The sequence below is a fragment of the Leucoraja erinacea genome, chromosome 5 (assembly GCF_028641065.1).
Source record: "Leucoraja erinacea ecotype New England chromosome 5, Leri_hhj_1, whole genome shotgun sequence".
Lineage (NCBI taxonomy): Eukaryota > Metazoa > Chordata > Chondrichthyes > Rajiformes > Rajidae > Leucoraja > Leucoraja erinaceus.
In genome coordinates this window covers 84,285,089-84,309,735 of record NC_073381.1, presented here as the reverse complement: position 1 = coordinate 84,309,735, position 24,647 = coordinate 84,285,089, and the positions used below count along the sequence as shown (strand labels likewise).

General features: G+C 45.7%; 1 protein-coding gene across 1 annotated transcript in view; it reads right to left on the bottom strand.

Moving 5' to 3' along the window:
- ptk7b (protein tyrosine kinase 7b) overlaps positions 1-24,647 on the bottom strand; it is a 150,316-nt gene that overhangs the window by 68,545 nt on the left and 57,124 nt on the right. Inside the window, exon 2 of the mRNA XM_055636138.1 lies at positions 2,235-2,528. Coding sequence (XP_055492113.1) covers positions 2,235-2,528 — 294 coding nt within the window. The remainder of the gene's footprint in view (positions 1-2,234; positions 2,529-24,647) is intronic.

Below are 24,647 nucleotides of genomic sequence, written 5' to 3'. Positions count from 1 at the left end.
GGTTGAGGGTTGAGAGTGGAAGGGGGGGGGGGGTAGAGAGGGAGGGGGTGTAGAGAGGGGGGGGGGGAGAGGGGGGGGGAGTGGAGAGGGAGGGGTGTAGAGAGGGGGAGGGGGGTGAGGGAGGGGGGTAGAGGGTGGGAGGGGGGGTTGAGAGGGCGGGGGTAAAAGAGGGAGGAGGGAGTAGAGAGAGAGAGAGAGGGAGAGAGGAAGGTAGAGAGGGAGAGGGGGTGTAGGGGGAGGGAGAGAGGAGGAGGTGTAGAGAGGGAGAAAGGGGGGAAGGGTAGAGAGGTAGGGGGGAGAGAAGAGGGGCAGAGAGGGAGGAGGGTAGAGAGGGTGGGAGTGAGGGTAGATAGGGAGTGGGCATCCTCCTCCCTCCTCCACCACTCCCCATCTCCCTCCTCCACACCCCCCCCCCCCATCTCCCTCTACCACCTCACTCCCCTCCCCCCATCTCACTCCTCCTCATTTCCCTCATCCTCCTCCCATCCCATTCCCTGCCCCAGGACCTACCCAGGTCGTAGAGCAGCGCCAGGGCCTGGAACTCGGCCTGTTTCTCATATACGGACCGGCCCTGGCTGTAGACTCCAGCCGTCAGCTCGGCCCCCGCCTGGTCTCCAGTGGAGGCCCCGACTTCATCTCCGGGCTCATCCCTGACCCCAGACCAAGGCTTTCATTGATTCTAGCGGCGGCTTCTTTTTCGGCCCCAGTCACTGCCCCATCCCAAGCCCCGGGCTCGGCCCTCACTCCAGCTGCAACACCACCTTCCCCACCGGGCGTTGGGTCTCGGTCGTCAGGTCCTTGGGCGCCGGCGCTGGAGTACCCCTCCCTCCCGGAGTGTCCCGCCCTGCCTTGCGAGTCCATTGTGACGTCACTCGGCAGGAGTGGCCTGTCCTGCTTTGCGAACTGTCATTGGAGCGCTGGAGTGCCGCTCCCTCCCAGAGTTTTTAGAAAATCTGGAAAGTGTCGTTGGAGCGCTGGAGAGTGCATTGTGACGTCATTCGGTCGGAAAATGGGTGAGTTTAGTCTGTTTTTAAAACTTTACACGATTAAAACGTTAAAAACTTCGGAAATATGAGTTGGAATGCGTCGGGAAGATGTTTATCGCGTCGAGGGAAAAAATGTGATTAGGATGTGTGAAAATGGGAAGGCTGTGACGTAGCAAAATAGGAAAACTAACCAGATTGACACAGACAGCCACAAAGAAGACGAAGAGAGTGTTTTAGTATTATACTAGACCAAGTGGGACCCATTGGGTCCCGTCCACTCAACGCGCGGTTGCAAGGGGAGGGGGGGGGGGCGCATCCTGTGGCATCACACACACACTAACCACCCCCCTTGATATATTAATATTATTCATTCGCTCCTTTTACCCCATCCCCGCCCTATCTACTCATGCATAGGCTCCAACCTGCAGGTGCGTCTAGATAGGGAGAGGGAGGGGGTAGAGAGAGGGAGGGTAGGGAGAGGGGGGGGGCAGAGAGAGGGGGGGGGGGGCAGAGAGAGAGAGGGGGACAGAGACAGAGAGAGAGGGGCAGAGACAGAGAGAGAGGCGGACGAGAGAGAGAGAGGGGGCGAGAGATGGGGAGAGAGAGATGGGGAGAGAGAGATGGGAAGAGAGTGAGGTAGGAGAGAGAGGGGAGAACGATGGGGTAGACAAGGGGGGGGGGAGGTGGGGGGGTAAAGATGGGGAGGGGGAGGAGGGGAGAGGGGGAGGGGGGGAAAGGGGGGGGGGATAGGGGGTGGGGGGGACGCAGAAGGGCCGGCGGCGACCAAAGCACTGCGAGTCAGGGGGGGAGGGGGAGGGGGGGAGGTGACGTCACTCGCAGCGCGTGAAACACAGCGCAGGCCACACGCAGCAGACCCATTGTGACTACATCAGGGAGACCATCTCGTTTAGATTCAAAGTTATTTCAGATTTGTGAATATTTTGATTAATAACTCGAGAGGTAATGCATGACTTTTTCAGATAAGACGATTTCAGAGTTGATGACATAAATCTCTATCGGAATATGTGAACATTTTATCGTTAACACGCCGCTCTTTTCAAGAAGATGTGATTATACACACACACGCGCACACAAACATCCACATACATGCACAAACATCCACACACACATCCAAGATCAGAGTTTTATATATCTGAAGCTGCTGTTCTGATCCTTGGCAGCTCTGTAGGTGAACTTGGAGCCCATTATGGCATGGGACTTTTCTATTCAGAAAGTAGTGGTACTCACATTTGATATTGAAAGATGCCACTGCCGTTTGAGCCTCCTCGCCAGTGACTGTATTCCGAGCGATGCACTGAAAGTCACCACTATCCTCCCTCCGATCTACTGCTGTGAACTGTAGATTGCTGCCTTCAATGAAGCGCGTCTCAGACGTCCTTACAGGCTTGCCATTTAGGAGCCACTCAAACACTATATTTGTTGGAATTTGAACTTCACAGCGAAGAATTGCACTGCGCCCGTGCAAAGCATCCTGGGAATAGGGCTCCTTGGTGAAGTGAATTAGCGCCTGTAATGAGCACACTGGAAAAATAAAAATATTATTTATTAGCCAACTCTCCCAATCCAAACAGAAAATATGTAGCTGGTCAGTTAGCATCTGTGGAGAGAGAAATCGAAGTTCATATTCAAGTATTGACCTTTTCGCTATTTAAGGGTTTGTCCAAAATTAGTGGGTAGCACTATGAACCTGAGAATGAACACTCCTCACTACCTTGACAGCTTATTCTCAAATTCAGGTCGAAGGACAGAAAAAAGTCACTCCTATTTAAGCAGCTTACTGTGTCATCTAATCAACATTGCATCTGAACTATGACAGCTTAAAGGTTTCATCAATGAATCTTTAACCACTCGTGCATACATCAATTTTATAATATTCAAAAACTAAATTTTCAGAGATGAAGTGGGTTGCATTCCACACTTTATAAATACCAGTAGTCATTGCTCATAGTACATATAATGGAATATCCCATTATACATAACAGCAACATTACCACACAAAAGATCTGCAGTTTTTTTATTTTATTTACGTCGATTTCACATCCCTTCCAGGAATGCTGATATTGGTCTACTCCATTCATCCATGGATGTTGGCTGACAGTGACGGTTTCCAGAATTCAAACTTCAATCACTTTTGATTTTAAGCAGAGAAAGAGATTAAAGAACAGAAAACTGATAGGTTGGTCATAAAGTAAAATCTAAGGAGCATTTTCAAGCAGGAGAGGAGTTTCAATGGAAGAAAGTTCAAGAGCTTTGAGCCATGGCAGGTGAAGCTGCTGGTGAGCCACTTGGGTAGGATCTAAAAATAAATCATTAGTGGCCACAAATGGAGAACCACATAAAACAAAGGATGTTTCTGGCAGGATAGGGTGGTAAAGAAGAAAGCTGAGAATAAGAGGAGCAATCTTAAAAATGATTTGCCATCAGAGTGAGCGTCCTCATCCACACATTTAATTGCGAATTAGATAATGTGAGGGGTTTAAGTATAGTGAAACTTGGAGCCAATTAAAACAGGACAGAGTTTTATGTAAGCACAAACCTATGTCGAGTAGCGGTGGGAGAACGGCTTGGATAACTGGCACAGCAAAAATTGATTGTAGCAAAAGGAACAATTTAAGGGTTAGGGCAGAAATGGATGATATTAAAAAAGTTGAACTAAATGATCTTGGTGCTGTGGGCTGAGTGTCATCTCAAAGGTGAAGTAAATCATGAGAGCAGTTCAGACTCAAACAACAACATTAAAGTAGCCTAAAGCCTTGTCTAGATTGCATCAGTTCTTAAAAATAGTTTGCAAGTCTTTTCTTTGGTGGTTTAACTTTTATTTTAAGCAATTTCTATGCAATTGTTCGTCCAGCCAGGAGCCTAACTTCAAATAGCCCTTGCTTTCCATCTGTCTCCATCCCCTCCCCTTTCCCAGTTTGCAAGAAATGCAATATTTGCCATGAACCATGTTGCTCTTAAACACCTGCTCGGCTTGGGTATTGGGTAACTATGTATGGTGCAGAGGTTTAACTTATGACCCTTTGTTGGCAGCTATGTCATTATGAATTGTCATGATTTCTTGTGAATCCATTCTGCTCTCTCCAACTCACTTATCACAGGACATGTATTCACTTATACTCAATGTCTGTAACTGCATACAATCAGCAGCTGCCAATGGGGAATAAAACCTCAGTATACGCATACATCTGCTTCCCATCCCACTTCAACAATGACATATGGAACAATTGTGCAAGTCTGTGCAAACCATCAGTCACTGCACCAATAATAACCAACTATTATTCATCAACTTATGCTACGATACGATAAAACTTTATTCATCCCCGGAGGGAAATTGGTCTGCCGACAGTCGCAACAGACAAGGTACGCAAAAACTTGAAATTAAAAGTGAAAACAAAAAGAAAAAGACAAGCAACTGTTGGCTGGCTGCTGTGTGCACAGTGCCTTCACCGGAGTAAATGAACGCAGGCTTATCCCCTGAGCAGTGGTTTCTAAACTAGAGTGCCCCTCCTCCCCCACATCGGGTCCCCCTATGTTCTCCCACCATCCCTCATGGCGGTCCCCCCACGCCAGGTCCCCATTGGTGTCAAGTTGGGAAAAGAGGAAGTACAACGGGACCTGGGGGTCCTTGTACATCAGTCTATGAAAATAAGCATGCAGGTACAGAAGAAAGCGAATGGCATGTTGGCCTTTATAACAAGAGGAATCAAATATAGGAGCAAAGAGGTCCTTCTGCAGTTGCACAGAGCCCTAGTGAGACCACACCTGGAGTATTGTGTGCCGTTTTGGTCCCCTAATTTGAGGAAGGACATTCTTGCTATTGAGGGAGTGCAGAGTAGGATTACAAGGTTAATTCCTGGGATGGCGGGACTGTCATATGCTGAGAGAATGGAGCAGCTGGGCTTGTACACTCTGGAGTTTAGAAGGATGAGAGGGCATCTCAATGAAACATAAGGGTTTGGACATGCAAGAGGCAGGAAACATGTTCCTGATGTTGGGGGAGTCCAGAACCAGGGGCCACAGTTTAAGAATAAGGAATAAGCCATTTAGAATGGAGATGAGGAAACACTTTTTCTCTCAGAGAGTGGTGAATCTGTGGAATTCTCTGCCTCAGAGGGCGGTGGAGGCAGGTTCTCTGGATGCTTTCAAGACAGAGCTAGATAAGGCTCTTAAAAATAGCGGAGGCAGGGGATATGGGGAGAAGGCAGGAACGGGGTACTGATTGGGGATGGTCAGCCATGATCACATTGAATGGCAGTTCTTGCTCAAAGGGCCTAATGGCCTACCCCTGCACCTATTGTCTATTGTCTATTCTCCACAAAATAGAGATCATCTAAAATTATGCTGTCTGTATCCATTTCTCATTAAACTCCTTCAGCTCCAACATTTTCAGTTATCTGCTCTCTTCTAGTTCTGGCCACATAGTATTGCAGCACTGTAAGTTGTATCTTTTCATTGGTGTGCAACTGGTGGCACCCGTCACAGGTCGTTGCAGGTCAGCGAAATTCTTCAACATGTTGAAAATTCAGCGGCGACCAGAAGGACACTAAGACTCTTTGGGCGGCTGAGGAGACTACTCACGAACATACAGGCGACACCCTGGCGACATGTCGCGAGGTGAAGCCTGAATGGTCGTGAGTAGTCGCCCAAAGAGTCGTACCTTGTTCTGGTCGCCGCTGGATTTTCAACATGTTGAACATTTTCGGCGACCTGCTACGACTACGACGGGTGCTGGCAAGTCGCTGAAAAAAATCGCATAAGTGGGACAGGCTCATTGGACTCCAACTCCTCATTAAATAGGCAGTGGTAGTGTTCATGAAATTTGCTGATGGATAATAGCAGAGAGATAGTGAGTGATTTTGTTTTCTCTCCAGACTGGAAAGTACAGTTATGTTTCCCCATAATCAGAATTGGCCCGGCCTTTCACTGCTTACGAATACAACAGAATATAAAAGGATACAATCTGTGAACTAGGCAGACAACATATAATGCAAGTAAGCTTGAAGCAATATATTTTGGTCACAAGAAGAAGGCAATATAAAATAACATGTCTTTTTAATGGTGTTGCTGAAATAGAATTTTAAAATTCAGAAGGTAGCAGGAAAAGTTGAAAGAGCTATTGGATGAGAATGTACAAGACGTAGTGGCAGATGGCACTTAAATATTACAGTGAAGATATTTAAAGAATTACATCAAAATAGTGATAACGGTGGCTTATTAAACAATTTCTTCAAACACCAAATTACATTGTACACAATGCTTGATAAAATATATCAATGCTTGGAGACGCTTAAGACTGAGTCATTTATAAAAAACAGTAGCACCAATAGGCACTTAATTTCACAGTACAAAACACACAGCTAACAGGACATACCACACTGCACTCATTTTCAAAGACTCCTCATTTCCCATTCAATTAGTGCTTAGTGAATTAACCACCATGAACCAGCACTTGTTCCTAATTGCTCCTTCGCTCATTAAGGAACCTCTCATCCAGGAGGACAATGACAGAATATACACTGGCTTGAGATTGGCTTTAAACAAGCTCCATTCCCACCACAACTTAACATCCTGTGTCAATTAAAGCTACAATGGGAACTACTGCCATAAGGGAAATGCCTCTCATAGTCTCCTGCGAGACAGACAAACCTACAAAACAAACCCAAAAACATGGGCAGCAGGAAAGTTGTGTTTGTCAAAACCCGAGTTGTTAATACAGCCAGTGACCGACCACCCAGCTCATCTGACAGAACAGGGAGCTTGATCACAGTAGAAACGGATTTACGAAAACAACGTTTGTTATTTGTTCTAAGTTTCTCCCCATATAGTCATGTCCCTACCCTCCTTGAAATTTTAAATAACCATTATAAATATACCAGAGGCATAAGGTGCTTCGGAGATCATCTTAAAGTGACTCGGATTACAGTTACATTCAAATAGACAATATTTTTTTTAAACCCAAGATAGTTTAAGTCTTAGATAATTTCTGCTGCTTTTTTTCCTTACAAATAAATCTGTTTTTATTGCTTTAAGATTATCATACTTAAATTAATGAAGATGTCAGATTATTAGTGTGACAAAGGGGCAATGTAATATGAGCAGCTTCCTCTCACCTGGAATCCAAACAAAAGATGCAGAAAAAACAAGTGCACAAGATTTAGAGGAGGAATGCCTCAGGAATTTTTGAATTCCAAACACGTTTTTTTAAATCTCTGGCCAAAACATTTACTATATTAAAAAAAAGCAAAGTGTTGGAGGAACTCAGCAGTTCAGGCAACATCTATGGAGGGAAAGGACAGGACATTTTGGGTCAGGACTCTACTTCAGACTGAAGGAGGATTGCAACCCAAATCATCAGCTGTTCATTCCTTCCACAGATGCAAACTGACCCGTCAAATTCCCCCAGCACCTAGTTTTATGCTCGATTCCAGCATCTGTAATCTCTCATGTCACCATATTTACTAAATCTTTGGCTGTTGATGCCAAAACCGTCAAGATGGAGGAAATGTACAAGTTACTTTGGGGAAGAGGGGTTGGGCTTCTCCAGCAATAGAGCATTGTAAATGACCATCACTAAAATGCGTCAGAATTTAATTAAGATTTTTGTGCCACGCAAGCTGCATTGATCCTACATTCAATTGAGCTATTCATCTAGAAGACAATTGCGAAGGGATATAATTGACTTTGTGCAGGACTAAAAGATGGGTACTTACCACAGCAAAAAAAAAACTGTTGGAGGAACTCAGTAGGCCAGGCAGCATATGTGTAGGAAAAGAACAGGTGACCTTTGGGTTGGGACCCTTCTTCAGATGCAATGTTTGCAGATGCTGTAATCCTGACCAGAAACATTATCAGTTCTTTTCACTTCACAGATGTTGCCTGGTCTGCTGAAAAAATGGTCAGTTCTGTGCAGGCCCTCTCAAAGATGAACTGAAACTCAGGCCAATTTCAATTTCAATTTCTGAGGCCTCCAAACCAAGATCAAGCAGAGGCCCCTCAATTTTAGAGGCCCCCAAATCAAGATCCCTTTGAAGCAGACAGGCATGAGGCCCATACCAAATGGCACTCGTTGCCCCCCATCTGATAGGGTCTGGCTCTGTGAAAGATGCACTTTGGTCTTCCAGTGCAAGGAGCTGCCCACAGTAAAAAAAAACAAAAAGGTGGGAACTCCCCCATTCCAAGATGCAGAAATACAAGCTGAGAAACACTTAAGCTTTGTATAGCTGCCTCAAAAAGCCTACAAGGAAAGGTGAAGACTCGCCCACCCTTGCACATCAAGTACAAGAACACTCTTGGACTTATTGCTCATGGAATCTACGTTAAAGAAAAATTGATGTCATGCCAATGTTATTTCACTGTGAACAGAAACATTTCATTGTACTGCATATTTGAACATTTCAGGAATAAAGTATAGTCTTTCAAAAATTTCCTTTCAATTTCAGGAAGGAAACTTTACCTCATAAATGGCAATAAAAGCAAGTTCAGTTAAGGAGGATTTTTAAGCTAAAGCAGCTCTTTCAACACTTTGATTTGCTGCACTTATATATTACTATGCTTAAAAGCTTGCAAACTAAACTACAGGCATAGCACATTTATCTAATTTTGAATGCTAAAGTACGATGGTCAAGGATGAATGGTGGTGATGGGATTTGATGTGGATATTTGGGGGTAACTGATGAGAGAGATTAAAACGCAATTGGGAAAACATTAGAACATGCTTAATTTAGTCTCCTCAATGTTTGATTTGAAAAAAATGGCTTATCCAAAACAGTGCTGAACATGAATGAGATCTTAAAAGGGTTCTTGCTAGTCATGTGGAGTTGTGGAAAATTAACATACGAAAGCTCAGCCTGCAGATGAGGAAAAGACAAAAGACGAAGAACCAATCCCTAAAAAACCAATCCCAGTTGCACTTACCCCCATCATCACCAAGTGCTTCGAGAGGCTGGTCCTGGCACACCTCAAAAGCTGCCTACCCCCCACACTGGATCCCTATCAGTTTGCCTATCGCAAGAACAGGAGTACGGAGGATGCCATCTCAACGGCACTTCACTCCGCCCTCTCCCACCTTGACAACAGAGACACTTATGTAAGAATGCTGTTCATCGATTACAGCTCAGCATTCAACACCATTATTCCATCAAAACTGATCACCAAACTCGGTAACCTGGGCATCGACCCCTTCCTCTGCAACTGGATACTGGACTTTCTAACCAACAGACCCCAGTCTGTGAGGTTAGACAAGCACACCTCTTCAACCCTCACCCTGAACACCGGCGTTCCTCAGGGCTGTGTGCTGAGCCCCCTCCTCTACTCCCTCTTCACCTATGACTGCACACCTGTACATGGTACTAACACCATCATCAAGTATGCAGATGATACAACGGTGATTGGCCTCATCAGCAACAACGATGAGCTGGCCTACAGGGAGGAGGTCCAGCACTTAGCAGCATGGTGCGCTGACAACAACCTGGCCCTTAACTCCAAGAAGACCAAGGAGCTCATTGTAGACTTCAGGAAGTCCAGAGGCGGCACGCACACCCCCATCCACATTAACGGGACGGAGGTGGAACGTGTTTCTAGCTTCAGGTTCCTGGGAGTCAACATCTCCGATGACCTCTCTTGGACCCAAAATACCTCTACTCTGATCAAGAAGGCTCATCAGCGTCTCTTCTTCCTGAGAAGACTGAAAGAAGGTCCATCCATCTGTCTCCTCAGATCCTGGTGAACTTCTACCGCTGCACCATCGAGAGCATCCTTACCAACTGCATCACAGTATGGTATGGCAACTGCTCTGTCTCCGACCGGAAGGCATTGCAGAGGGTGGTGAAAATTGCCCAACGCATCACCGGTTCCACGCTCCCCTCCATTGAGTCTGTCCAAAGCAAGCGCTGTCTGCGGAGGGCGCTCAGCATCGCCAAGGACTGCTCTCACCCCAACCATGGACTGTTTACCCTCCTACCATCCGGGAGGCGCTACAGGTCTCTCCGTTGCCGGACCAGCAGGTCGAGGAACAGCTTCTTTCCGGCGGCTGTCACTCTACTAAACAACGTACCTCGGTGACTGCCAATCCACCACCCCCCCCCCCCCCCCCCCCCCCCCCGGACACTTATTATTTATTTTTTTTTATTCAAATCGTTTGCTATGTCGCTCTTCAAGGGAGATGCTAAATGCATTTCGTTGTCTCTGTACTGTACACTGACAATGACAATTAAAATTGAATCTGAATCTGAATTTGAATCTGAAATACTCAGATAACTATGAGGGAAAAAACCTAAGAGACTAAGGTTGGAGTCCAACGAGTAAAAATGGAGCTAAACAAGAACAGTCATGGCAAGTAGTCAACTCAACATTTTTGATCTGGTCAACCATGATGAATTGCCAGTGTTGAGATAATGCACTAGCAACATAATCAAATAATGTCATTCAAAAATTTGGTTTGGAACATTTTAGTGCTATGAGAAAGTTAGAAGCCTGTTGGGAAAAAATACAGAGGGTTTTAAGAAATGGGTTCATCAGCCTGGATTTTCCAGTCAGCAATTAAGTGAAAGTTGTTAGCAGTGTTTAGTTGAAGTTTGAAGAGACTTTGCAAGTCGACAAATACTCTTTTGAACGTCTACATAGTAGAAAGCATTTTGAACTGATTGCATCACGGTCTGGTTCAGCAACTCAAATGCCCAGGAACAAAGAAGGTTGCAATGAGTGATGAGCACTGTACTGCCCAGTCCATCATAGGTACTGACTTCCCCACCATTGAAAAGATTTACAAAGTCGCTGCCTCAAAAAGGCAGCTAGCATCATCACCCTTACCACCCTGGCCACACTCTCATTTCACTCCTGCCATCGGGAAGAAGGAATGGGAGCTTAAAAACTGTCATTTCCTGCAGCACAGGACCATCTCCAGTTTGTGTGGCCAGACCTCTACTCACTCTATACACATGACTGTGTAGCCAGACACAGTTCCATCTCCATCTTCAATTCGTCAAAGGCACCACCATTGTTGGACGAATTACGGACGATGTAGAGTCAGAGTACAGGAAGGAGATTGATCGCCTGACCAAATGGTGCCAGAACAACAACCTTGCTCTCAAAGTCAGTGGAACCAAGGACCTGATTGTTGACTTTAGATTCAGATTCAGATTCAATTTTAATTGTCATTGTCAGTGTACAGTACAGAGACAATGAAATGCATTTAGCATCACCCTGGAAGAGCGACATAGCAAATGATTTGAATAAATAATAATAAGTGTCCGGGGGGGGGGGTGGTGATTGGCAGTCACCGAGGCACATTGTTGAGTAGAGTGACAGCCGCCGGGAAGAAGCTGTTCCTCGACCTGCTGGTTCAGCAACGGAGAGACCTGTAGCGCCTCCCGGATGGTAGGAGGGTAAACAGTCCATGGTTGGGGTGAGAGCAGTCCTTGGCGATGCTGAGCGCCCTCCGCAGACAGCGCTTGCTTTGGACAGACTCAATGGAGGGGAGCGAGGGGAGCGAGGAAGGCCTACGATCTACAACCTGTCTTCATTGACAGGACAGTATTGGAGAGAGTCAAAAACTTCAAATTCCTGGAAGTTCCCACCTCTCTCCATTATTTTCATGTTATGCCCCTTCTTTCCCCGACACCCTGTCCCTCCCACTCACTCTCCTTTCCTCTGGCTTCTCACTTCTCGTCTTTCCTTATCTCACACCTTTTGTCTCTATTTCACTTCCAGCCTATGTTACTATCTGCACCAATCTTCCAATCACTCCTTCTCACCTACATCACTTTACAGTCTTTGCCCCAATTCTTCCCATCCCCTCTCTTTACCAGCTTCCTCCCCTCTACTCCATCAGTCTGAAGAAGGGTTCCAACCCAAAATGTCATCTGTCCATTTCCCTCGACAAATGCTGCCTGACCAGCTGAACCCATCCAGCACTTTGGTTTTTCGACAAGACCTTTTGTAACTTAGCATAAACATGTAATGAGCATCAGTCAGTTTCTGTGTTCTTTTTCAGTTATATCTTCCTTCCATCTATTTCATAATAATGATTACTTTAACACACCCTGCTAGCCTTGAGAATAAATAGAGAACTAAAATTACTTTAAACATTCACCATATTGATTCTTGGGACAACAGGTTTAGTTTATTATTGTCACATGTACCGAGGTACAGTGAAAAGCTTGTTTTGGTGCGTGCTAGCCAGTCAGCAAAAAGACTATACATGATTACAATCAGGCCGTCCACAGTGTGTATAGTATAAAGGGTATTACGTTTGGTGCAAGATAAAGTCTTGCCAAATATAAAAGTTTGTCTTGTGATAAAGAGACTGGGCTTATATTCATTTAAGTTTAGAAAAATGAGGGGCATTATTGTTAAAACATACAAAGTAGTTACATAATTTGACAGGAGTTCTCTGGCGGGGGTGTTAATAACCAGAGAAATCAGTGTCTCCATGAGGTCAGCTCAAGTCAAAAGTCCAGTTAAAAGGGTTGTCATATGCACCTGGAACAGTGTAGTGGCCATTTGACTTGTTTTGTGTGTCATTAATGATGGCATGTGTCTTTAAATTTTAGACTGCCCGTTATATTGTGGGTGGGATTTATGAGGTATTTTAGGGCGAGTTTGGAGATAGGTTTCTGTAAAATGACTTGATTCCACACATTCTTCCCGGTTGCAGTGGATGATGCTGCTGCTACAGCGTTTCACGTTCCGGATTGTGTACCGCAAGGGCAAAGATATGTTTGTGGCCGACACCCTGTCCCGTGCGCCGCTCCCTTCCGTTGCCCGCCACCCATATGAATCGTCTGACCTGATGGTACTGAACGTTAACATTGTTCCTTCCCAGCAGATGCAGTCCCTGGTCAAACACACTGCTGATGATCCTGCCCTGCAACAACTTGCGGACGTTATCCGCCGTGGTTGGCCTGACCGACGTTCTTCCCTGCCTGCTGGTGCGGTGCCCTACTTCCTGGTTCGGGATGAATTGGTGCTGCACGACGGCGTGGTGGTGAAGGGTCACAAGGTCGTGGTGCCGACTGCCCTGCGGGATCACTATTTCCAATCTGCTCACAGCTGCCACCCAGGGGTGGAAGCCACTTTGTCCCAGGCCCAAAGCCAATTTTTCTGGCCAGGCATGGCTCAGGACATCCGTGACAGAGTCTCCGTTTGCGCTGCCTGTAACAGCCTTCATCCTCATCAGCAGCGCCAGCCCCTCCTGCAGCAGCCAGCACCCGAGCTCCCATGGATGTCCGTTGCCACAGACCTGTTCGAGTGGCGTGGAAAGCACTTCCTGGTCCTGGTGGACTCATATTCCAGTTGGTTCGAGGTGGATCAGCTGCCTTCCATCACATCTGCCGCCGCCATCGGGAAGCTTTGCCGCCACTTTTCCACCTTCGGATCCCACTTCTTATACCATGTAAAATGACTTGATTCCACACAGAGTCTTTTACTATAACTGTTTATTACATTCACTAATACACACTATGCAATCGCGGTCCGTGGTCATCACTGGAGCTAGAGAGCGAGCTAGAGGTGGGGACACTACAATTATACTGGAGACAATGGGGAGTGGTTAGTAGTGGGGAGGTCACTATGTTAAAGGAACATGCACTGATCTACAGTTTCTTGCTTAGTTTTTAGTTTAGTCTTGGACCAGCATGGGGAAGATATACCCTTTGACCATGCGAAGTGTAACGGAGACACAAGGAGGTTTCTAACCTTTAAAGCGATAAGCTGCAGTTCGATGAAAATTATAGTGTATGAGACGGAAGAAGATTGGATGTACCTTGGGTACACAAAAAAGCTGGAGAAACTCAGCGGGTGCAGCAGCATCTATGGAGCGAAGGAAATAGGCAACGTTTCGGGCCAAAACCCTTCTTCAGACTGATCGGGAGTGGCGGGGGGGGCGGGGACAAGAAACGAAAAAGGAGGAGGAGCCCGAAGGCTGGGGGGTGGGAGGAGACAGCAGGGGGACTGAGGAAGGGGAGGAGACAGCAAGGACTAACAAAATTGGGAGAATTCGATGTTCATGCCCCCAGGATGCAGACTCCCCAAACGGAATATGAGGTGCTGTTCCTCCAATTTCCGATGTTGCTCGCTGTGGCCATGGAGGAGACCCAGGACAGAGAGGTCGGAGACGGAGTGGGAGGGGGAGTTGAGGTGCTGAGGTTGGGCAATCGTTTCGCCGAACACCTCCGCTCGGTCCGCAACAACCAAGCTGACCTCCCGGTGGCTCAGCACTTCAACTCCCCCTCCCACTCCGTCTCCGACCTCTCTGTCCTGGGTCTCCTCCATGGCCACAGCGAGCAACACCGGAAATTGGAGGAACAGCACCTCATATTCCGTTTGGGGAGTCTGCATCCTGGGGGCATGAACATCGAATTCTCCCAATTTTGTTAGTCCTTGCTGTCTCCTCCCCTTCCTCAGTCCCCCTGCTGTCTCCTCCCATCCCCCAGCCTTCGGGCTCCTCCTCCTTTTTCCTTTCTTGTCCCCGCCCCCCCCCCACCCCCGATCAGTCTGAAGAAGGGTTTCGGCCCGAAACGTTGCCCATTTCCTTCGCTCCATAGATGCTGCTGCACCCGCTGAGTTTCTCCAGCTGTTTTGTGTACCTTCGATTTTCCACCATCTGCAGTTCCTTCTTAAACACATTGGATGTACCTTATTGTATTTCATCAACAATAAAGAATTTATTAATCAAAAGACTGTGTTATGAAGATTTATCTGTGAAGAAGCTCTGAAGGTCCCCGGCGGAGAGCTCGCATGCATATAAAGACATTCCCCGTAACCATGCAACCCACTTAGCGGCTAGAGCGAGTAATCTCTTGAACGATATAAAAAATCTGCCGTTACAAACGGAACAATTAAATATTTTCTTGTTGCAGTTTTACAGGCACATTAACACACAACAGGACACAAATATACAATAATACAATGAATTCTCAGTATTTATGATGTAGCCAGACTGTCGTAATGCAAGCTGAAGTATGTGTACAACATCCATAGTAGTTTGTTACACAAAAAAGCTGGAGAAACTCAGCGGGTGCAGCAGCATCTATGGAGCGAAGGAAATAGGCAACGTTTCGGGCCGAAACCCTTCTTCAGACTGATCGGGGGCGGGGGAGGGTGGGGACAAGAAAGGGAAAAGGAGGAGGAGCCCGAAGGCTGGGGGATGGGAGGAGACAGCAGGGGGGCTGAGGAAGGGGAGGAGACAGCAAGGACTAACAAAATTGGGAGAATTCGATGTTCATGCCCCCGGGGTGCAGATTCCCCAAACGGAATATGAGGTGCTGTTCCTCCAATTTCCGGTGCTGCTCGCTGTGGCCATGGAGGAGACCCAGGACAGAGAGGTCGGAGACGGAATGGGAGGGGGAGTTGAAGTGCTGAGCCACCGGGAGGTCAGCTTGGTTATTGCGGACCGAGCGGAGGTGTTCGGCGAAACGATCGCCCAACCTCCGCTTGGTCTCACCGATATAGATCTGCTGACATCTAGAGCAGCGGACGCAATAGATGAGGTTGGAAGAGATGCAGGTAAACCTCTGTCGCACCTGGAACGATTGCTTGGGTCCTTGAACGGAGTCGAGGGGGGAGGTAAAGGGACAAGTGTTGCATCTCTTGCGGTTGCAAGGGAAAGTGCCCGGGGAGGGGGTGGACCGAGAGGGAAGGGAAGAATTCACAAGGGAGTTATGGAGGGAGCGGTCTTTGCGGAAGGCAGATATGGGGGGAGATGGGAAGATGTGGCGAGTGGTGGGGTCACGTTGGAGGTGGCGAAACTGACGGAGGATTACTTTTTGTATGTGACGGCTGGTGGGGTGAAAGGTGAGGACTAGGGGGACTCGGCCCTTGTTGCGAGTGCGGGGATGGGGAGAGAGAGCAGTGTTGCGGGGTATGGAAGAGACCCTGGTGCGAGCCTCATTTATGGTGGAGGAGGGGAACCCCCGTTCCCTGAATAATGAGGACATTTCAGATGTCCTGGTGTGGAACGCCTCAACATTTTGGACCATAGTAGTTTGTTGCTCAGGTAGGGATGTGGTTAGGATTGTGCAGTATGGTTGAGGTCCTAATGTTCTCCACTCAAGAGAATGGTAAATCTTTGCAATTCTCTATCCAAGAGAGCAGTAGACAGTATATTCAAGACAGATATGCAATTTAAATGTATTGTGGGAAACAAGAGATACAGTATAAGTGCAGGAAAATAGGAAGTGAGGTAACAGACTAGCCATAATCTTACTGTATAGCAAGGCTGGATTTAAGAATTGAGTGCCTTATTCCTGCTTATAACTTTATGTTCTGATCTAATCTTTCCTCCTTGTTTGTAATATGCAATTTGCCATTCGATTCTCTTTTATCATTATGGCACCAACTTGACAATCCTATTGGACAAAGTGTCCAAACAATTACAGCCTAAGCTTATTTTCCCTTTCCCACAGCAACTGGTAAAAAAACACGACTAGTATGAACCATACAGCTTTATATCCTGTTAAGCATTAGTACACATTTAACATTTTGGACCAATTTGATACATGCTATTTCCTTGAGAAATAGGCTCCAGATGTACTTCTTATAAGCCTTACGGCTATCGTGGTTGATGAAAAGAGCATACTTATTACAGCTTATTCAGCAGATGTGGTTATGGGCTATGAAGAACAGCAAAAAACTGCATCACAGAAAATTTGAAAAGTGGTGAAAATAACATAGCTGGGTAAATGCAGACAAAAAAAAAAATTCAAGTAGAGATAATTAGGTTAAGAAATGTTTCACGATCTGTAAACTGGGGAGGGGAGGAGGAATAAAGAAGGAAAATTCAACCGAATATTTTCAAGAGACAGGCAAATGGCAATATGGTGTGGATTGAAAATGAGCGGTAGAGATCAGTGAAGTTACGTCTGGGTGAGTTTTAATAGGGCAATGGAATGGTAAGATTAGGAAAACATTTAATATTGGAAATGTAAAATTCTAGGATGAGATATTAGATAATCTGAAAATATGGAATTTAACATAAAGTCTGGAAGAATGATATGCCGTATCAGCACCTGGGAGACTGTTGCTCAAGCTTCTGAGGAGCTTAATTGGAAACATGTACTAGGCAAAAAATAGAGAACAAAGTGGGAGTGCAGAATTATAGTGATAACCAATTCAAATTTGACAGATTTGGACAGATACAGTGCCCTCCATAATGTTTGGGAGAAAGACCCATCATTTATTTATTTGCGTCTGTACTCCACAATTTGAGATTTGTAATATAAAAAATAGCATGTAGTTAAAGTGCACATTGCAGATTTTATTTAAGGCCATTTTTATACATTTTGGTTTCACCATGTAGAAATTACAGCTGTGTTTATACATAGTCCCCCCATTCCAGGGCACATGGCTTCACAGGTATTTGTAATTACTCAGGTATGTTTAATTGCTTCCTTAATGCAGCTCCCAGCACCTAGTCTTTCCTCCAGTCTTTCCATCACCTTTGGAAACTTTTATTGCTGTTTATCAACACGAGCAATAAACTTGTGCCAATGAAAGTCAAAGAAGCCATTATGAGACTGAGAAACAAGAATAAAACTGTTAGAGACATCAGCCAAACCTTAGGCTTACCAAAATCAACTGTTTGGAACATCATTAAGAAGAAAGAGCTTACTAATCGCAAAGGGACTGGCAGGCCAAGGAAGACCTCCACAGCTGACAACAGAACAATTCTCTCTATAACAAAAAAAAATCCCCAAACACCTGTCCAACAGATCAGAAACACTCTTCAGGAGTCAGGTGTGGATTTGTCAATGACCACTGTCTGCGGAAGACTTCATGAATAGAAATACAGAGGCTACACTGCAAGATGCAAACCACTGGTTAGCAGCAAAAATAGGATGGCCGGGTTACAGTTTGCCAAGTACTTAAAAGAGCAACCACAATTCTCGAAAAAGATGAGACGAAGATTAACTGATATCAGAGTGATGGCAAGAGCAAAGTATGGAGGCGAGAAGGAACTGCCCAAGATCCAAAGCATACCACCTCATCACCAGGTGGCCCCATGATGGCAGCCTCGCCAATAGTCTGTCCTTTCATCCTTTTAAAAATTATTTTTAGTGTGTTTTAAAAGTTTGTGTTAATGTTCTCTGGTTTGATTTATGGGGTGGGGGGGTTGGGAGGGATATGGGGGAAACATTTTTCAATCTGTTACCTTGCCGGAGATGCAATTGTTTTCCAGGTCGTATCTCCAGTCGCTCTGCGACCTACATCATGGAGCTGGAGGCCTTGCTCGGGACTGACTTAGAGCTCCACCGCGGGGTGTGGACTTAACATCGGAGCCAATCCCTTGCCTGAGATCGATGCTCCAACCGTGGCGTGCGGACATTTAACATCAAGAGCTCGCAGTCTCGGGAGAGGCCGAGTCGGGAGCTCCAACGACGCAGAAGGTTCGAAAAGCCCCGACACGGGGTCGATCGCCTGGCGCGGGGGAGCCGAGACCCCCCCCCCCCCCCCCCGATGCGGGAGCTTGATTGCCCCGACGTGGATTCCCACCGCCGGCTACGGGAGTCAAGATCGTCCCGTCAACGGAAGGCTCGAGGCCCCCGCCCACGGGAGAATAATGAAGGGAAGAGATTGAACTTTTTTTTTCCGCCTCCCATCACAGTGAGGAATGTGGAGGAGTCACTGTGGTGGATGTTCATGTTAAAATGTACTTTGTGTGTTCTGTTGCTTTCTAGTAGTATGACTGTATGGCAAACCAAATTGTTGCAAAACATACATTAATAAAGTATGATAATTATGATTATGATTATCTGTGAAACACAGTGGTGGGGGTGTTATGGCCTGGGCATGTATGGCTGCTGATGGTACTGGCTCACTTATCTTCATTGATGATACAACTGCTGATGGTAGTAGCATAATTAATTCTGAAGTGTATAGACACATCCTATCTGCTCAAGTTCAAACAAATGGCAGGCATGGCAGAGCATCACCAGAGAAGACACCCAGCAACCGGTGATGTCTATGAATCGCAGACTTCAAGCATGCAATCCTTGCATGCAAAGGATATGCAACAAAATACTAAACATGACTACTTTCATTTACATGACATTGCTGTGTCCCAAACATTATGGTGCCCTGAAATGGGGGGACTATGTATAAACACTGCTGTAATTTCTACATGGTGAAACCACAATGTGCAAAAATGGCCTTTATTAAAATCTGACAATGTGCACTTTAACCACATGTGATTTTTTTCTATTACAAAATCTCAAATTGTGAAGTACTGTGGCAAATAAATAAATGATAGGTCTTTGTCCCAAACATTATAGAGGGCACTGTATCTTTGCAGACCAAGTGGAGGCATTCTGCAAATCAGTGTGGCTTCATAATTGCTGAGTAGATCAGGTTATGAGCACAGATATAGTATACGTAGCTCAGCTATCATGTGATAGTTGCGTTCCCCAAAAAACATGTAATTGAAAAAAATCATATTAATTGGTGTCAATGGGGGATGGGGGCTAGAGTGTTTCAAAATCGAAAATACAAAGTTATTTTTCACACAAGGATTATCAAACTCAAAGGTCTTTTCAAAGCAATTATTTTATTTTTGTTAATGCATGCTAAAAATACTGAAGGATCTATACTACATTGTTTAACGGAGTATCATTGCCCAAGTGTCAATAGAACTTGGTCGACAATGTTAATAACCACCTGTGTTAAAGTAGCAGTTAAGGAACAATGCTGCAGGAGGTTTACATGGAAACAAGTCCTTCCCCCCCACCACCCAACCCCTCTATATATACACTGTTTAAATCTAAGACAATTTTTTTCCGCTGCTTCTTAATTTTTTTCTGCTTATCAATATTCAAAGTAATTGTTAAGTGGTTCTCTATTTTCCCTATCAAAATTGCATGCAAATTGAGTTCCCTCATTCATTACTTGCGTTATATCCAATTCTTGTCATGGAAACAAGCGTAATAGCAGAATTACCTGTGCATTAACAGTCATCTTCCAACATTGCAGACTTACTGGAACAAAAACCTAAATCATTAATGTCATATAATAGGCATTCTAACGTCATTTCTCATTTCCAGCATTTTATTTTCCTCTTCTGGTAATTTCAGACCAGTTATTCCTACTTATATGTATTGGCATCATTGTTGTTATTTACAAGCCTTTCAGTCAGCAACATTACCACAATTAAGAAGGGCTCGACCCAAAGCGGTACCTGGCAATGTTCTTAAGAAATGCTGCCATGCCGGTTGAGTTACTCCAATACTGTGTGTCCACAATCATGCCATTCATTTTATCCTGGTTTTCAACCAACAAGTGACCTTGTTTTATGTTATTTTTGCCCTTTCCCATTTCCTCTGCAACTAAAATTCAGTTTACACATTTCCCAACTCCAATGAAAGGTCACTGACCTGAAATGTTAACTTTGCGTCTCTCTCCATAAATGCTGTGACTTAAGGCCTGGTCCCATTTTCATGAACTAAATCGTGACCTCTGACAACCTTAAATGGCCCAAAAAAATCAAGGTCACGGTAACCTACGACCTTCCATGACTATGTCTACGACCTCCTACGACTCTGTTGAGGACCTCCCACGACTATGTTGAAGCCCCCCCACGACTATGTTGAAGACGAACTTCGACCATGAACGTTTTACTGCTGTTTGCAGTAGCCTTTTTGCTTCAGCAGCCTTTTAAGAAAGGCAGAATGGGAAGAGCAAGGGTGAAGAGGAAGCACAAGAAGAGGTCTCAATGGGTGAATGGAGATGATGTGATGGACTGTCCCAGTACAGGAGATGACTGGAAGAGAGTGGCGCTGGGCTTTGACAAAAGATGGAATTTTAAGCACACATGTGGGGCAGTGGATGGCAAGCATGCCATTCTTGTCCCTGTCGCTGTACCCCTCATTTTCCTTTTCGTGCAGGATGGCATTCTGCTGGAAACATTCCTCAAGGTCCCCCTTCTGCTGCCTGGTGAAGGTGTAGGGCATAACCTTCCTCCAGCCCTCCCTCACCACCAATGGGGCATCTGCCTCTGATGATGTGTCAGACTCGGGGGAAAGGGCTGCTTTGCTGCCTTCAAATGAGGCAGTGAAGGATGGGGTGGTGGTGGGGACATATACCACCACCCTGGTCTCCTCCTGTGGCATCACCTCCTGCCACTCCTCCTCTTGGGTGGGCAACACTTGCATGGCCGTTTTTTTTTAGGTTTGTGCCCTCCCCCTGTGCTACTACCTTTACGATCTACCTACGACCTCCTACGTCCTCGTGGCGACCATGCTGTGACCTCTGCAAGGGCAAACTCGGCAGAGGTCATGAATTAGGTCGTGAAAGTGGGACATGGGGCTTTACTGAGCTTTTCCTGCAGTTTCAGATTTGATTTCACATTTCCAACATCCCCTCATTTTGCTTTTGACTCTTAGAATAGTGGTTACTATTTTGTTAAGATATCAATTAATTTCAAGTTGACCGTCTAATTGCTCATCATAAGGTAATATTGAGCTCATTCTTGAATGTGCTTCTAATGAAGGTACTTGACACTACACTGTTGGGTAAGGATTGACAGGATTTGTGAAACACCAGCAATATATTCCCAAATCAGGATGGTTTGTGATCTGGAAAGAAGGCAGCAGGTGTTGGTATTCCAATATGTCTCTTAAATCCGTGCATTTCAAGATATGATTTCGCTGGGTTTGAGAAGTTATTGTTAATTTCACTGGCAGGTCACCAAAATATTGGCAAGCACAAAATATGATCTGACAGACATTTCGCATCCTCAAAAACCATCTCTTCATAACATTCTTTATCCAACTGACCTGAAAAGCATTTTTTCATATAAACCACCAGATCAAGAATACATTTGAAGTGGAAATGTGGAAATAGTTCAATGCCCATTAATCCAGTTTTAGGTTCAAAACATTGAAGGAAGCTAATATATTGTAACCATGTTTATGGAGGGGATTTGCAAGGAGATAGTTTACAGAGAGACACTGATTGGCTGATTAGCAAAAAGTTAGCAAGTAGGATATAATGTGGAAACGTGAAGTTATTGATTTTGGAAGAATAAAAGAACAGTATTGTTTAAAATGAAGACCATTTTCAAAAAGATGCAGCACAAAGAGACTCATACGCAAAACAAAACCAGCATTCAAATTCAGCAGGTAGTAAAGGCTAATGGAATGTTGGCCCTTATTACAAGATGGTTGAATTAGAATGAAATGAACTGCATTTGTGTAAGACCACATCTAAAGTAATGGAAAAAATTCTGGTCCCCCTATTTAAAGAAGCATATCATTACATTGGAGGCAGTTTAGAGAGGTTTCAGTTGGATGAATGCACAGATGGAGAGATTAACTTACAAGAAAAAGTAAACCTTGCAATTTAGAAGAATGATCTTATAGATCTTTGAATCCATTGAATTCTGAGGGGGTTAGACCCAGTAAGTGCTCAAAATGTTTCCTCTCATGGCAAATTCCAGAACCAGAGAATCTGGTCAAAGGGACAAGAGACTGAAATGAGGAGGAATTACTTCAGAAGGTTGATGTCTTTATAACTCCTTGCCACTGAAAGCTGTGTGGGCGGAGCAATTTGATTTATTTCTAGTCCTTGGGGACAGCACTTTCTTCAGGTCGCTACTACTGAGAGGACGCGCTCGGACATCGTGGACTCCCTCTCCTATCAGCAGCTGCTGCTTCTTCCTGTCAGCCCGTTACTTTGTCCAGTCCGGACTTGATCGCAGCCTAGGCTCCTTCACGTGTTGCTCTGTCCATTCGGCCCTCCCCCCCACCCCCTCCTTCTCCCCTGGAGTCGCCAACATACTCCACCTTGGAAGATGTTAGCAACTGCAGGGGAGAAGGAAGATGAGGCGGCAATGAAGCAGGGACCAGACAAAGCGACGGGTGGGCAGAGAGGGATCCTGACCCACAATGTCACCAATCCTTGTTCTCCTGAGATGCTGCCCTGACCCGTTGAGCTGCTCCAGCACTCTGCGCCTTCATTAATCAAGAGATGGTTTAGATTTCCACCCTTTTATTTGTAAATTCTCTTGGGAAACTTTTTTTGTAAAAAGCATACAATCGTGGTTTTAAATTAGAATGTTAATACTGCAGCTCTGTTCAAGAATATCTCAGATTTCTTCACATTAATCTTTCGATCGTATTGCCTGGACAATATCATTATTTTTAAAGATCGTCTGAAGTGCAAATAAAATGAACCACCATTGGTTTATAGAAAGCAAGATTTAAAAATACATTCAATTTGCTGAGGAATCCCTTTACATTTTCAAATAGTATAAAGGAACATGGACGGAAATCCCGGGTGGGACGGGGCGTCCCCTCCATGTTTTGAGAGGTGGGGGACAATTCCCCCCATGTTTTGTAATCCAGATTTTGAAATTTGGTGAAAAAAACTATTAAAAATCTCCGCTTTCCGCGAGACAGTGGGGGGGGGAGACTGATGATCGAGGGCGCCGATTGGACGAGAGAGACGTCGGTCAGCAGGCAGTGGGGGAGGAGGGGGGCGGCGGGACATGATGATTCAGCGCAATGATTGGTGGAGGGAGGTGTCGGTCAGAGGCGGAAGTTGGGGGGGGGACTGAGGATAGAGCGCGGTGATTGGAGGAGGGAGACGTCCTGGTGGAGCAAAGATCATAGAGCGGAGCTTGAATTGGCCCGTTCGTGGGTCCTTTCATCGCCCAGCACGGCTTAAAATCAGCCGCGGGATCTTCCATCGCCCGTGGTCAAATTGCTGTGTCGAGCCTCCCAATGTTGAAGCCCCCACCAGGCGATGGAAGGTCCCGCGGCCGGTTTTAAGCGTCGCCAGGCAATGAAAGGTCTCACAAACGGCCCGATTGATGCCGCACGATTCGGGGCGGATGAAGCTGCTGTTGCTAGAGTTCAGAGTCGGTCCCTAACCAGGTCAGTTCCCGACGTTATCGTCCACAGGGCTCATGCAGTTGTACAGGGTCTGCAGTTGTACAGGGTCTTGCAGTTGTACAGGGTCTTGCAGTTGTACAGGGTCTTGCAGTTGTACAGGGTCTTGCAGTTGTACAGGGTCTTGGTGAGACCACACCTGGAGTATTGCGTGCAGTTTTGGTCTCCAAATCTGAGGAAGGACATTATTGCCTTAGAGGGAGTGCAGAGAAGGTTCACCAGACTGATTCCTGGGATGTCAGGACTGTCTTATGAAGAATTACTGGATAGACTTGGTTTATACTCTCTAGAATTTAGGAGATTGAGAGGGGATCTTATAGAAACTTACAAAATTCTTAAGGGGTTGGACAGGCTAGATGCAGGAAGATTGTTCCCGATGTTGGGGAAGTCCAGGACAAGGGGTCACAGCTTAAGGATAAGGGGGAAATCCTTTAAAACTGAGATGAGAAGAACTTTATTCACACAGAGAGTGGTGAATCTCTGGAACTCTCTGCCGCAGAGGGTAGTCGAGGCCAGTTCATTGGCTATATTTAAGAGGGAGTTAGATGTGGCCCTTGTGGCTAAGGGGATAAGAGGGTATGGAGAGAAGGCAGGTATGGGATACTGAGTTGGATGATCAGCCATGATCATATTGAATGTCGGTGCAGGCTCGAAGGGCCGAATGGCCTACTCCTGCACCTAATTTCTATGTTTCTATGTTTCTATGGCCGAAGCCTCCGAAGCCTCGCGTGTGTGCGCATGCGCTTGCGACCACCAAGAAATT